Genomic DNA, 14,209 nt, shown 5'->3' with positions numbered 1-14,209 from the left:
TGGCTAGGATGGTCTCGATCTCCTGACCTCATAATCCACCCGCCTTGCACTCCCAAAGTGCTAGGATTACAGGCCTGAGCCATCGCACCCAGCCTTAAATTTCGATATATATATATATTTTTGAGACGGAGTTTCACTCTTGTTACCCAGGTTGGAGTGCAATGGCGCGATCTCGGCTCACCGCAACCTCCGCCTCCTGGGTTCAGGCAATTCTCCTGCCTCAGCCTCCTGAGTAGCTGGGATTACAGGCACGCGCCACCATGCCCAGCTAATGTTTTGTAGTTTTAGTAGAGACGGGGTTTCACCATGTTGACCAGGATGGTCTCGATCTCTTGACCTCGTGATCCACCCGCCTCGGCCTCCCAAAGTGCTGGGATTACAGGCTTGAGCCACCGCGCCCGGACTAAATTTCTATATTTTTAGTAGAGATGGGGTTTCACCATGTTAGCCGGGGTGGTCTCAACCTCCTGACCTCGTGATCCACCCACCTCGGCCTCCCAAAGTGCTGGGATCACAGGCATGAACTATGGCACCCGGCCATGAATTTCATCTTTTATTCGATATAATTCTAGAGTATATTACATTTGCAATAAAAAGGTTTAAATATATTTTAAATGTTACTATTTTATTTTATTTGTATTATTATTTTTTAGGCAAGGTCTCACTCCCGTCTCCCAGGCCGGAGTGCAGTAGCGCGATCTTGGTTCACCGCAGCCTCAACTTCCAGGGCTTAGGTGATCCTCCATGACGCCTGGCTAATCTTTGTATGAGATAGGGTTTCACCATGTTGCCCAGGCTCATCCTAAACTCCTGGGCTCAAGCAAACCTCCAGTCTTGGCCTTCCAAAAGTGCTACGATTACAGGCATAAACCAGTGAGCCCAGCCTTAATATATTTTTTAAAAGACTTAAAACCAGTGATATAGCACATTTATCAAACATCATGCTCTAGCCCCAGACAAATTAGTTGGCTTTGAAAGGAAAACAGTGGGCTGGGCGTGTGGCTCTTGCCTGTAATCCCAGTACTTTGGAAGGTTGAAGTGGGTGGATCACCTGAGGTCAGGAGTTTAAGACCAGCCTGGCCAACATGGTGAAACCCCGTCTCTACTAAAAATGCAAACGTTAGCCAGGCGTGGTGATGAGCACCTGTAATCCCAGCTACTCCGGAGGCTGAGGCAGGAGAATCTCTTGAGCCTGGGAGGCGGAGGTTGCAGTGAGCCGAGACTGCACTGTTGCATTCCAGCCTGGGCAACAGAGCAAAACTCTATCTCAAAAAAAACAAACAAACAAAAAAAAGGAAAACCGTGTAGCAGGTAAGAACATGAAGTTTGGATTCAAATCAAGGCTCTGCCCTCTACCTGCTTCTAACTTTGGACAAGTTATCAAGCCTCTCTGTGTCTTAGTTTCCTCATCTCTAAAATATGGACAATAATATTGGTAGAATCCATCTTACATATGTATAAACTGCTTAGGTAAATGTTGGACTATAGAAATATACAGAAAAACATAAGGAAAATATGTTGTCATTAGATATATTTACTATTAACATTTTGTTTTATGTACTCCCAATCTGTTGTGTTGTGTTGTGTTGTTGTTTTGTGTTTGAGATGGAGTCTTGCACCGCCGCCAGGGCTGGAGTGCAGTGGCGCGATCTCGGCTCACTGCAACCTCTGGCTCCCGGGTTCAGGTGATTCTCCTGCCTTAGCCTCCTGAGTAGCTAGGATTACAGACACCTGCCACCACGCCTGGCTAATTTTTGTATTTTTAGTAGCGACAAGGTTTCACTATATTGGCCAGGCTGGTCTCAAAATCCTGACCTTGTGATCTGCCTGCCTCAGCCTCCCAAAGTGCCAGGATTCCAGGCGTGAGCCACTGCGCCCAGCCTTGTTATCTAGCTCCTGCTGAGCTGGCCAGTCCCAAAGAACCACAGAATATGAGAAATAATCAATGTTTGTGATTTTGATCTAGTTTGAGATGGTTTGTTACACAACAAAAGCTAATTGATATAAACATCCCATGGATAATGATTATTTCCTGGAACAATTTCCTAGAAGTAAATTTTCTGGGTCAGAGTGTGCACACTTTTATATCTTTTGACTCATATTGCCAAAAAGGTTGTATCAACTTCTAAGCTGCGAGCAATATATCCGTGTTCACATCTTCCATCTTTGCCTATACTGGACATTGATGTTTCTTTTCTGAGATGGAGTTTCACTCTGTTGCCCAGGTTGGAGTGCGATGGCACCATCCCAGTTCAACCTTCGCCTCCCAGATTCAAGCAATTCTCCTGCCTCAGCCTCTGGAGTAGCTGGGATTACAGGCACTCACCACCACACCGGCTAATTTTTGTGTTTTTAGTAGAGACGGGGTTTCACCATGTTGACCAAGCTGGTCTCGAACTCCTGACCTCAGGTGATCCACCTGCCTCGGCCTCCCAAAGTGCTGGGATTACAGGTGTGAGCCAACGCGCCTGGCTTCATTGATGTTTCTTGTTATCTTCATGACTACATTGTGTTTGCAAATTTAAGACACAAGCCATTGTCATTCCCTCTCAATTCCCAATCAATTTAGACCAAAACAAAGATTATCCATAAGAAAAAAGACCAAACAAAGATTATCCATGTAGGAAAGAAGGGGTAGAAAAGAGAGAGAAAAAAATAGGAGAATGAGAGAGAAACAGAGTCAAAGATGGTAAATACAGAGAAAGAAAATAGAATTATAAAATAGAGCAACCTCCAAGACTTATACATAGGGTATTTAACATGTAGTCGGAAATAGTTATGGGGGCTACCGTGGTGGCTCATGCCTACAGCACTTTGAGGGGCCAAGGCAGGAGGATTACTTGAGCTCAGGAGTTGGAGGCCAACCTGGACAACATAGTGAGACCTCAACTGCACACACACACACAAAAATTGGCCAAGTATAGTCATATGCACCTGTAGTCCCAGGTTGGGAGGCTGACTGGGAGGATCGCTTGAGCATAGGAGGCTGAGGCTCCAGGAAGCTGTGATAATGGCAGCCTGGGTGATACAGCAGGCCCTGTCTCTAAAAATTGGAAAGAAGGAAGAAAGGGAGGGAGGGAGGGAGGGAGGAAGGAAGGAAGGAAGGATTAGTTATGAGTCAGAAATGATTTGGGTCATGAAGGAGGCTAGAGAAGAAAGTGTCCATTTAGGCCAAGCCTAGTGAATCCGAGAGCACTGTAAAAACAGGTAGCAGCCTCCTTCGTATGTGGTTGCATTTAATTCTCACAGCAACTCTCTGAGATAGGGGTGATTGTTCCCATTTTACAGATGAGAAAAATTAACAGTCAGAGCTTTCAAACAACTTGATAAAGATGATACAGCTGATAAAGAATTGAGCCCAGATTTGAGCCCAAGTCCGCTTGCCTTGGAAATTTATGTGTTTCCACTTACTCTTCCTGGAAGGGATGTAGCAAAACACTAGCAACTAATGCGGGAGAAAGTGTAGCCTTCTTTTGATTCATACCGCAAAACTGCTCTGCAGAAAGGAGTCCTACTCCCTGGGTTTGAATCCCAGCTCTGCCACTTACAAGCTGTGTAACTCTTAGTCTTTCTGTGCCTCCATTTCCTCATCTGTAGAGTGGCTTCTTAAGTGTCATGAATGCATAGATGTAAACCGCTTAGAGCAGTGGCTGCCACATGGTAAATGTCTGTTTGAGCTTGCTATTTCCAGTGTGTTGCAGTGACCATGGGAACATTGCTAATGATCCCGTTGCCAGGCGGTCCGTATGCAGCGGTTTTCATCAGGCGCCACGTAACAACCTTTATGTCAATGATGGACTGCATGTATATAATAACAGTGGTCTCATAAGATTGTAATGCTGTAGACCAGGCTCAGTGGCTCCCTTCTGTAATCCCAGCACTTTGGGAGGCCACGGCGAGCGAATCACTTGAGGTCAGGAGTTCAAGACCAAACTGGCCAACATGGTGACACCCTGTCTGCGCTTAAAAAAAAAAAAAATGAGCTGAGCATGGCAGCATGCTCCTGTAGTCCCAGTTACTCAGAAGGCTAAGGCAGAAGAATTGCTTGGAGGCAGAGGTTGTAGTGAGCTGCGATAGTGCCGCTACACTCAAGCCTGGGTGACAGTGAGACTCTGTAACAAAAACAAACATTATAATGCTGTATTCTTACTGTACCTTGTCCATGTTTAAATGCCCACATACTTACCACTGTGTTATAAGTGCCTACAGCATTCAGCACGGTATCATGTTGCACAGTTTGTAGCCCGGGAGCAACAGGGTATACCATACAGCCTAGGTGTCTAGTAGGCTGTACCGCCTAGGTTTGCGTAACTGCACCCTGCGATGTTTGCTGTGATGCCACACTATAAACAAAGTGAACGAGAGCGACTCCAGAGACTTGTCCCAAGAAGACTTCTCAGGCCTTTCTGACGCAGTTTCCAGTATGGCTGGGCGTTAAAGCTCCTTGCTAAAAAAACCCCCTCCTAACCTACAACTCATCTGCCTCCCCTACCATCTGGGAAATAGACTTCCTCCAGCCTTACAATTATCATTTGTATATAGTTTGAATGATAATAATAAAGTTTTTTTAAAAAACCACATTGCAGGCCGTGCGCGGTGGCTCAGGCCAGTAATTCCAGCATTTGGGGAGGTCAAGGCAGGCAGATCATGAGGTCAATAGGTCAAGACTAGCCTGACCAACATGGTGAAATGCAAAAATTAACTGGGCTTGGTGGCATGCACCTGTAGTTCCAGCTACTTGGGAGGCTGAGGCAGGAGAGTCGCTTGAACCCAGAAGGCAGAGGTTGCAGTGAGCCGAGATTGTGCCACTGCACTCCAGCCTGGCAACTGAATGAAACTGTCTCAAACAAAACAAAACAAAAAAAACACATTGAGTGCCCATTATATGCCAGGCACTATCCCATATACTTTACAAGTACTATACTATTTCATTTAATTCTAACAACTAACCTTTAAAGTAGGTATTATTCTTTTTTCTCAGCCTTAGCATTTTGAGACAGAGTTTTGCTCTGTTGCCCAGGCTGGAGTGCAGTGGCGTGATCTTGGCTCACTGCAACCTCTACCTCCTGGGTTCAAGAGACTCTCCTCCCTCAGTCTCCCAAGTAGGTGGAATTACAGGTATGTGCCACCATATCCAGCTAATTTTTTGATTTTTAGTAGAGAGGGGGTTTCATCATGTTGGCCAGGCTGGTCTCAACCTCCTGACCTCGGGTGATCCACCTGCCTCTGCCTCCCAAAGTGCTGGGATTATAGGCATGAGCCACCGCATGCAGCCTGAAATAGGCATTCTTCTTATTTCCATTTTGCAAATGAGGACACTAAGGCTGAATCCCAAATCTTTTATCATTACTGTGACACTGTACTGTCTCTTGTTTGAGAACCATGCAATGTTGGGGTGAGAAATGCCAACAAAAGCAATCCAACACTTCTCAGACTGATCTGTTCATTATCTACTCTTTCTCAGCCGCAAGAACATTCTGTGTTAGAGCCACTTGCAGCAAGCTGGCTGAGAACTGAGGTGAGTGTCAATACATGGATTACGTGCCAGGCATGGTGACTCAAACCTGTAATCCCAGCACATTGGGAGGCCGAGGTTGGGAAGATTGCTTGAGGCCTGGAGTTCAAGACCAGCCTGGGCAAGATGGTGAGACCCGTTCCTGCAAAAAAAATTTGTTTTTAATTAGCCAGGCACAGTGGCACGTGTCTGTAGTCCCAGCTACTAGGGAGGCTCAGGTGGGAAGATTGCTTGAGCCCAGGAATTTGAGGCTGCAGTGAGCTATGATCATGCCATTGCACTCCAGCCTGAGCAACAAAGTGAGACATCCATCTCTTAAAAAAAAAGAAAGAAAGAAAGAAATGAATTATGTATATGCTACCAATTCAAGCCTTCTCAGGTCAAACTCTTGTACTCTCTTAGTGGGGGTGGAGGATGGGGAGAGGAAGATGAAGCGCGCTCTCTTTTCTGTTTTTTTTTTTTGTTGTTTTTTTTCAAATTGTAAAAACACGAGGCACTTTTCAGTGCAGCAGACTGCAGTAACACCAGGCCTGATTAAGGAATGACAATATGGAAGGCAGATGGCAGATGCATGGGTGCCACACTATTGCTTTTCAGTTAAATATTGCTTGGTGTTAATTTTTTTTCTCCTTGTAAATCTCCCAAATAAAACGGTTTGCTTTCCCCAAGTTAGAAGTGTTAGCACGTCTTTTCTTTAAATATCTGTGCATGGCTGTTTTTTTCCCTGCCAATTTGTCGCCATCTGTAACCCTCCCTTTATGAGATGATCTGATGAGAGCAGTTATCTTGGAGAGTGGAAGTGATCTTGAAGCACCATGTGAGAGTGGAGTCAGCGTGGGCTGGGTGTGTGGAGTGTGTGCTGCCCTGCACTTGGGGTGTGTGTTGTGTGTACATACAGAAACACGGTGTGTGTGTGCGTGGGCTGTGTGTGTGCGTGTGTACACTGTGTGTGAGTATGCAGTGTGTGTACATTCTGTGGGTGTCTATGTGTGTGTGTGGACTGTGTGTCGGGCATCGTGCCTGCCCGTGTCCTTGGGGTCTATGTGCTCTCCGCACATAGGTAGGCACCATAGGTAGGTACCACGTGCACACCCTGAATGTGGATGAACTGTGTGCTCTGTATTTGCCGGCTGAAGGGGGGCTGTGTGGATTCCTGGGGGGATGTGAATGCATAATTTCTCTAAAGTGCTTCAAGGGGATGGGGAGCGCCTGAAACCTGGGGGAAGTGGGCCAGGGAATATTAGCAAGGTTTGGGCCTGGTTGCATTTCATGACTTTTCCCAGCAAAATAAATTATGGGTGGCTTACAGGAGGGTGCTGCGGAGATGGGGGGCAGACTATGAAGCGCGGAGGGGTCTCGGGTGTTGCTGGAGGGCAGCTGCAGCCTGCGGAGAGCCTGGGCGCGCTCCTCCCTTTCCCCCATGCTCCCCCCAGCCCGGGCGGGGCGCCGCGTGGGGCGGGGGCTGCCGCGGCCGAGCGGGGTGGCGGGTGGGTGCTGCGCGGCGGCCGTGATGGCGGGTGGCAGCCAGGCCGAGCGGGGGACCGGGGCCGCGGCCCGGGAGAGGGCCAGCCGCACGGAGCCCTGAAGCACCGCCTGGCCCGACTCCACCATGAACGTCGCGCTGCAGGAGCTGGGAGCTGGCGGCAACGTGAGCGGGGCCCCGGGGCTCCAGGGAGGGGACCGGGTGCAGGTCGAGGCAGGGGGGTCGGCCGCGGAGGGGCAGGTGGCGCCCGGCTCGCTGGCAGAGGCAGGGCCGCATCCTGGGGCGGGTGGGGAGGTGACAGGGGGACCCCAGGCCCGGACGGACGGAGAGCGGGGCAGGTGGCAAGGGAGGGGCCCGCGAGGCACGGGGCACGGGGCAGGGTCGTGGGCAAACAGCCCTCTCTGCCTGACCTCGGCTGGCAACCCCGACTGTCTGGCAGATGGTGGAGTACAAACGGGCCACGCTTCGGGATGAAGACGCACCCGAGACCCCCGTAGAGGGCGGGGCCTCGCCGGACGCCGTGGAGGTGGGCAAGGGGGCTTCCCCTTTCTCACGAGGCCCCAGCCCTGGCATGACGCCCGGCACACCCAGGAGCTCTGGGCTGTTCTGGAGGGTCACCTGCCCCCACCTCCGCTCCATCTCTGGCCTCTGCTCTAGGACTCTGGGGAGGCGATTCGAAGCCATGACGTTGCACAAAACAGGCCCAGGGCGCAATTCACCCGCCGGCCTCATTGCCCCTGGGCCCAAAGTTAACCCCGTTAGTCTCTGCTCCATGGCTCTGGAAGCTGCCTGTGGCTTCACCCTCTGGTGGTCTTGGATCCCTGCCCTGCAGCTCAGTGGCTCTCTGTCCCCCTGTGCTCCCCAGGTGGGATTCCGGAAGGGGACAAGGCAGCTGTTAGGCTCCCGCACGCAGCTGGAGCTGGTCTTGGCAGGCGTCTCTCTACTGCTGGCTACACTGCTTCTGGGCTGCCTTGTGGCCCTGGGGGTCCAGTACCACAGAGGTAGGTGGGCCCACACGGGTCTTCAGCCTTCAGAACTAGGGGTTCTGGAGGCCAAAGGGCCTCTAAGATTTTCACGGCTGGGGATGGCCAGGAGCGGTGGTTCACGCCTGTAATCCCAGCACTTTGGGAGGCTGAAGTGGGTGGATCAGGAGGTCAGGAGTTTGAGACCAGCCTGACCAGCATGGTGAAACACTGTCTCTACTAAAAATACAAAAATTAGCTGAGAGTGGTGGTGTGCGCCTGTAATCCCAGCTACTCGGGAGGCTAAGGCAGGAGAATCGCTTGAACCCAGGAGGCGGAGGTTGCAGTGAGCTGCGATCACACCACTGCGAACAAAACAAAACAGATTTTCACTGGTGGGGGGCAGCCTTCCCTGCAGAAAAGTCCCCCAGCTTTGCTCTCTCTTCCCAACCTTCCTGCTGTCATGGCCCTTCCAAAGAGTTTGCCTCTTCCAGACAGACTGACAGTCTCCTACCCTCCGGCCATGTCCCCTGCCACAGACCCATCCCACAGCACCTGCTTCACAGAGGCCTGCATTCGAGTGGCTGGAAAAATCCTAGAGTCCCTGGACCGAGGGGTGAGCCCCTGTGAGGACTTTTACCAGTTCTCCTGTGGGGGCTGGATTCGGAGGAACCCCCTGCCCGATGGGCGTTCTCGCCGGAACACTTTCAACAGCCTCTGGGACCAAAACCAGGCCATACTGAAGCTCTTGCTTGGTGAGTGGGGCTGGCAGGGAGGCCTTGGGCCACCTCTGTGCCTCGTGCCCAGCACAGGGCCTGGCACTTAGCAGATAGTCAATGTCCATGGATGGTGAAGAAGTGGGTGACTCTGTGAACACCAGAGGGTGCGGAGGCAGAGAGCAGGGGACTCTTGAGAAGTGGGGATGGGATTGAAGGGGCAGAACTCTGGGTATCATGGAGGGCGCTTCTCTGTACTTGTCTGGAGGACGGTCGCGGTGTGGTAGATACCAGGGAGTCTGTACTGCTTAGATATCCTTGAGGGTCTCCATGGACGGGGAGAGGAAGCCACGGCTTGCTGTTTCAGACACTCTTCCTGGGTCTGCATTAGGAGGACTGCTCATTGACAAGGCAAGGAGAGGAACCGAGCAAGGGCCAGGGACTCCCTCTCAGCAGTGAACATAATGGCCACCTGGACCCTGTGTTCTGCCCCACAGAAAACACCACCTTCAACTCCAGCAGTGACGCTGAGCAGAAGACACAGCGCTTCTACCTATCTTGCCTACAGGTGGAGCGCATTGAGGAGCTGGGAGCCCAGCCTCTGAGAGACCTCATTGACAAGGTAGGGCTCTGCGCTGGCTGGTGGCGGGCATGGGTGGGGAGGGCAGGAGGGGCCTTGAGAGAGGAGGTGCCCCAGGAAAGCTTTGGGAGTTCCTGTGCTATACATTCCACTTACGGTCTCTCCACAGATCGGCGGGTGGAACATTACAGGGCCCTGGGACCAGGACAACTTTATGGAGGTGTTGAAGGCGGTAGCAGGGACCTACAGGGCTACCCCATTCTTCACCGTCTACGTCAGTGCTGACTCTAAGAGTTCCAACAGCAATGTTATCCAGGTGATGAGCTGGGGAAGGATGGGGAGAGGCTTAGGGACCCTTTTGCTGAACCCAGACTCCCCTCCCCTGTGACAGGCAGGCTGGGCTGAACCCCCCACCCCAACCCCTGCTCGGGAGCTCAGTTTCCCACAGTGGGGAAGGCAGGGGCTCACCTCCCTTCCTTGCCGTTGCAGGTGGACCAGTCTGGGCTCTTCCTGCCCTCTCGGGATTACTACTTAAACAGAACTGCCAATGAGAAAGTAAGGAACATCCTCCGAATCCCCATCCCTACCCCTTGCTGAGCTGGGCCCTGTTGACTTTTCCCTTTGCCAAGGGTCAGAGCAGGGAAGGTGAGCCTGTCCTGTCACCTAGTGAACTAACTGCCCCTCTTTCCTTCCTTTCTTCCTCCCTCCCTCCCTTTCTTCCCCTTTTCCTTTCTTCCTTCCTCTTATTCTTCTAGTAGGTTTCATAGACACCTACTGTGTGCCAGGTGCAGTGGGGGAATTCTGAGATGTAAGTTTCAGAGCCATCGTCACAGGAAGCGTTCAGTGTTGATGGGTTTGTAGACCCAGATAGCTGAGAACAAGGCTTACAAGAGGGTCCCGAGGATTCAGGAGAGACTCAGGGAGCCAGCGAAGTCTTCCTGAAGAGACTGCATTTGAGCCAGCCCTGTAGAATATGTAGGAGTGGATGAGGGCATGCTGGGCAGAAAGAACAGTTTAAACAAAAGTGTTGATGGGGCCAAGCACAGTGGCTCACAGCTGTAATCCCCGCACTTTGGGAGGCTGAGGTGGGAGGATCACTTGAGGTTAGAAGTTCGAGACCAGCCAATCCAACACGGTGAAACCGTCTCTACTAAAAATACAAAAACTGTCTCAAAAAAAAAAAAAAAAAAGTGTTGACAAGGGAAAGGCTTAGTGTGTTTGGACCATGAAGAGGTCCACTGTGGTAAAGTATAGAACTCAAGGCAGATGAAAGGCTGGAGAGGTGGGCAGGAACGGGTTCTGGAGGGGACCCCTAATAGCACACTCCGGAGTGCATTCTGTAGCTCCCAGAGAGCCACTGCATGCTCCAAAGTAGGGAAGGGGTGCAGTGCTTTGGGAAGTCAGTTTGTTTGGGGTGTGAAAGTAGATGTGAGAAAGAAAGCCTGGAGATGAATGAAGTCTCTGCGGTACTCTGTGCTCTGAGTCAGGAAGGTCCCAAATGAAGGAGGTGGCAGAAGGAATGGTAGGAAGGGGAGATGTAAGAGATATCAAGTCAGAATCATGATGTGTTGGTGCCTGGATGTTAGAGGAGGGGAGAGGTGAAGATGGCCGAAGCTGTACACTTGAGTGATGGTGGAATGGAGGGGTCCCTTGGGAATTAGGGGTGTCTTTAGGAAGAACCAGCTTAGGGTACATCGGGAAAGAAGAGACAATGCGATGTCACGGGAATAGGAGAGACTCTGGAGTCAGGCCTGATGTCGGCCTCAGCTCTGCTGCTTGGTGTAAGTTGAGAAATCTCTCTGAGCTGTTCCCTCATCTGTAAACAGGGGATCGTGGCATCTTCTACCTCACGGGGTGTCTGGAGTAGGTTAGGGGTACAAACTTACGCTCCTGAGTGTGGCAGGTGCTCAGGGCATGAAAGCTGCTCCTTTTAGACTTGTCAGTTGAGTGGGACCTGGGTACCTTACATACAGAGAGGTCAGCAGGCAGCTGGGAAAGCCTTGTGGAGTCCTGAACAGGGAATAAGCCTGAAAGTGTCCAGAAGCTTGAGGGGCATCTCCTTAGAAACCTAAACAGGCCAGGCACGGTGGCTCACACCTGTAATCCCAGCACTTTGGGAGGCCAAGGCAGGTGGATGACTTGAGGTCAGGAGTTCGAAACCAGCCTGGCCAACATGGTGAAACCCCATCTCTACTAAAAACACAAAAATTAGCCCTACGTGGTGGTGGGTGCCTGTAGTCCCAGCTACTTGGAAGGCTGAGGTAGGAGAATTGCTTGAACCCAGAAGGTGGAGGTTGCAGTGAGCTGAGATCACACCACTGCACTCCAGCCTGGGCTACAAAGCAAGACTCCATTCAAAAAGAAAAAAGAAACCTAAACTAAGGCTTTGAAGAGGTGAGAGACAGGAGGAGGACAGAGAAAGGACAGAAGGAGATCCTTGTATTTTAAGGGCAGTGGAAGAAAGAGAGTCAGCCAAAGAGACTGCTGTGGAGTAAGACAACCATTTATCCTTCCGGCATTCATTCAGAAACATCTACTGAGCATTGCCTGGCCAGACCCTCCTCTAGGCACGTGGGGAACAGGACATTTCTACTGCCCTCTAAGTGGAGGAGAAGACATGAAACAGTTCGCTACTCAGTTGTCCTGTTTCCAGGACTATAGTCGAGCAGAAGCACAGGGCTCTGACAGCAAGTGTACCAGGAGCCTGCCAGGCCTGGGGTGTGGATAGGCTGCAATGAAGGGAGAGAGCTCTGCAAAGGGAATAGCTTACGCCAAGGCTCCAAGGGGGGAAGGCGTATGGCCCACTGGCCATTCTCAATGGGAGGGGGAGCAGGAGGGGAATGTGGGCCGAGGCCGTCTGGACAGGTCCGTAGACTCACACTATGCAGGAGCACTGTGGGCCACATTTAGGATTCATCTCAAAGGAAATGGAAAGGGAAACTCAAAAGGGATGTGAACAGATGTGAGGTTTCGATATCACCTGAGTCAGGAGAGGAGATAATGTTTGCAATTTGGGAGAGGAGCACGTCATTCAACCCTTCGGAAAGGACAAGAGGAGAGACCTGGGTTTGGCTGTCAGCGTGCCACTGGTTGCCTTCAAGAAGCGTCCTGTGCTGGGATCTAGAGAAAGATGCAACGCAAAAGGTTAAGAAAGGATGAAAACTAAGAGTAGGCCGGCACAGTGGCTCATGCCTGTGGCCCCAGCACGTTGGGAGGCCGAGAGGGGGTGGATGACCTGAAGTCAGGAGTTTGAGACCAGCCTGGCCAACAGGGCAAAACCCCGTCTCTACTAAAAATACAAAAATTAGCCAGGCGTGGTGGCTGAGCCTGGAATCCCAGCTACCGGGGAGGCTGAGGCAGGAGAATCACTTGAACCCAGAAGGTGACTGTTGCAGTGAGCCGAGATCGTGCCCCTGCACTCCAGCCTGGGTGACAGAGGGAGACGCCATCTCAAAAAACAAAAAACGAACAAAAACTAAGAGTAAAGCAGGGTTCAGGAGAGTCTCAGAAGCAAGCATTAAGCTGAAAGTGAGGAGGTAGGGGAGAAGGGGTAAGGGGAGATCACTGGTTGAGCTAACCGCTCCCCTCAGGAGCTGGGATGACTGGGATTGGTACCCAAACTTCTTCCTCTGATGCCAGCGCAAGAAAGAGGAGAGGTGAGGGACAGGAGGAATTTGAAATACAGAGAATGGATATTAAGGGATCTAAAACTTCTCCGTAAAGTAGAAGAGGAGATGGCCTTTGGCGATTAAGGGAGCCCAGGTGGGTCTTCAAGTTGAGCGGGAAGTGGTTTCTGGGAGGAGGGCTAAGGGCGTTGGCGCAGAGCAGTACTGAGTGTCTGTCTGCAGGTTTTCGTCCTGTTATTCAAAGGATATTTATTGAGCACTTACTATGTGGCAGACAGTTGCAGTTAGACCTGAAATTACAGTGGTGAACAAAGCAAACACAGCTGTCTTCATGGAGCCTCAGGGTCAGTTGGGATGAGGCCGCATGAGTTTGTACTGGACCCAGGCAGGGCCAGGGCCATCTTGGCCGTGGGGTCATCGGGCCTGGGCCACATTCTCACTCTGCCATCTGCTGGTTTGTGATGGAAGCCAAGCCCTGTCACCTTCCCAAGCACATCCCCTGGGGTGTGAATCGGGACTCACTTCCACTCCACTTCATGAAGTTGCTGTGTGAGGAGGAAAAGCTACACTGTATGGAAAGCCTCTAACAGAGAGGCTGATGCATGTCTACAGAAGTGGTCACTAAATATTTATTTTTTTGTTTTTGTTTTTGTTTTGAGATGCAATTTTGCTTTTGTTGCCCAGGCTGGAGTGCAATAGCACAATCTCAGCTCACCGCAACCTCTGCCTGCTGGGTTCAAGTGATCCTCCTGCCTCAGCCTCTTGAGTAGCTGGGATTACAGGCATGTGCCACCACGCCCGGCTAATTTTGTATTTTTAGTAGAGACAGGGTTTCTCCATGTTGGTCAGGCTGGTGTCGAACTCCTGACTTCAGGTGATCCACCCGCCTCGGCCTCCCAAAGTGCTGGGATTACAGGTGTGAGCCACTGCTGCCGAGACCAGCTTGGCCTCAGAGACCCCAACCCAGGCGGCGCTGAAGGAATTAAGAAACAGACACAGAGATAGAAAGTAAAGGTGGGTGATCAGGGGGCTGACAGCATTTCCAGCTGAAAGCCCAGAGCAGACTTTGGGCGTATTTATTCTTCACATTCCAGTGACAAGTGTAACAAGTGGATGCTCTGTGTTCTTTCACAGCTTAAAGATAAACTAACCAGGCAGCTAGTGTATGTTCACTATATTTTAAAGATAAACTAGAAAGCACTCTTTACGAGGGAACAACTGAGGTAGTGTCACATATCCTGTGTTCAAAGAACTAATTCATCTGGTGTGAGACATTTTCATATTGGTTACTGTTTTAGAACATCTTTTTTTTTTTTTTTTTTTTTTT

The 14,209-nt window shown here is 50.8% G+C and overlaps 1 protein-coding gene across 6 annotated transcripts in view; it reads left to right on the top strand.

Annotated features, from left to right (window-relative positions):
* LOC116564937 (endothelin-converting enzyme 2) overlaps positions 1–14,209 on the top strand; it is a 42,672-nt gene that overhangs the window by 18,516 nt on the left and 9,947 nt on the right. Inside the window, exons 1-7 of one of the 6 annotated variants that reach the window (XM_032298417.1) lie at positions 6,977–7,163; positions 7,438–7,524; positions 7,864–7,999; positions 8,500–8,715; positions 9,174–9,298; positions 9,426–9,572; positions 9,746–9,811. In XM_032298417.1, coding sequence (XP_032154308.1) covers positions 7,125–7,163; positions 7,438–7,524; positions 7,864–7,999; positions 8,500–8,715; positions 9,174–9,298; positions 9,426–9,572; positions 9,746–9,811 — 816 coding nt within the window. In that variant the 5' untranslated portion in view covers positions 6,977–7,124. Of the gene's footprint in view, positions 1–6,838; positions 7,164–7,437; positions 7,525–7,863; positions 8,000–8,454; positions 8,716–9,173; positions 9,299–9,425; positions 9,573–9,745; positions 9,812–14,209 lie in introns of those variants that run through there. The other 5 variants (XM_032298416.1, XM_032298423.1, XM_032298415.1 and 2 more) reach the window with 5 other exon arrangements.

The sequence above is a fragment of the Sapajus apella genome, unplaced genomic scaffold (assembly GCF_009761245.1).
Source record: "Sapajus apella isolate SASKATOON/1434 unplaced genomic scaffold, GSC_monkey_1.0 scaffold38, whole genome shotgun sequence".
Lineage (NCBI taxonomy): Eukaryota > Metazoa > Chordata > Mammalia > Primates > Cebidae > Sapajus > Sapajus apella.
The sequence above is the reverse complement of the archived record's forward strand: the minus strand, read 5'-3'. Positions and strand labels throughout refer to the sequence as shown.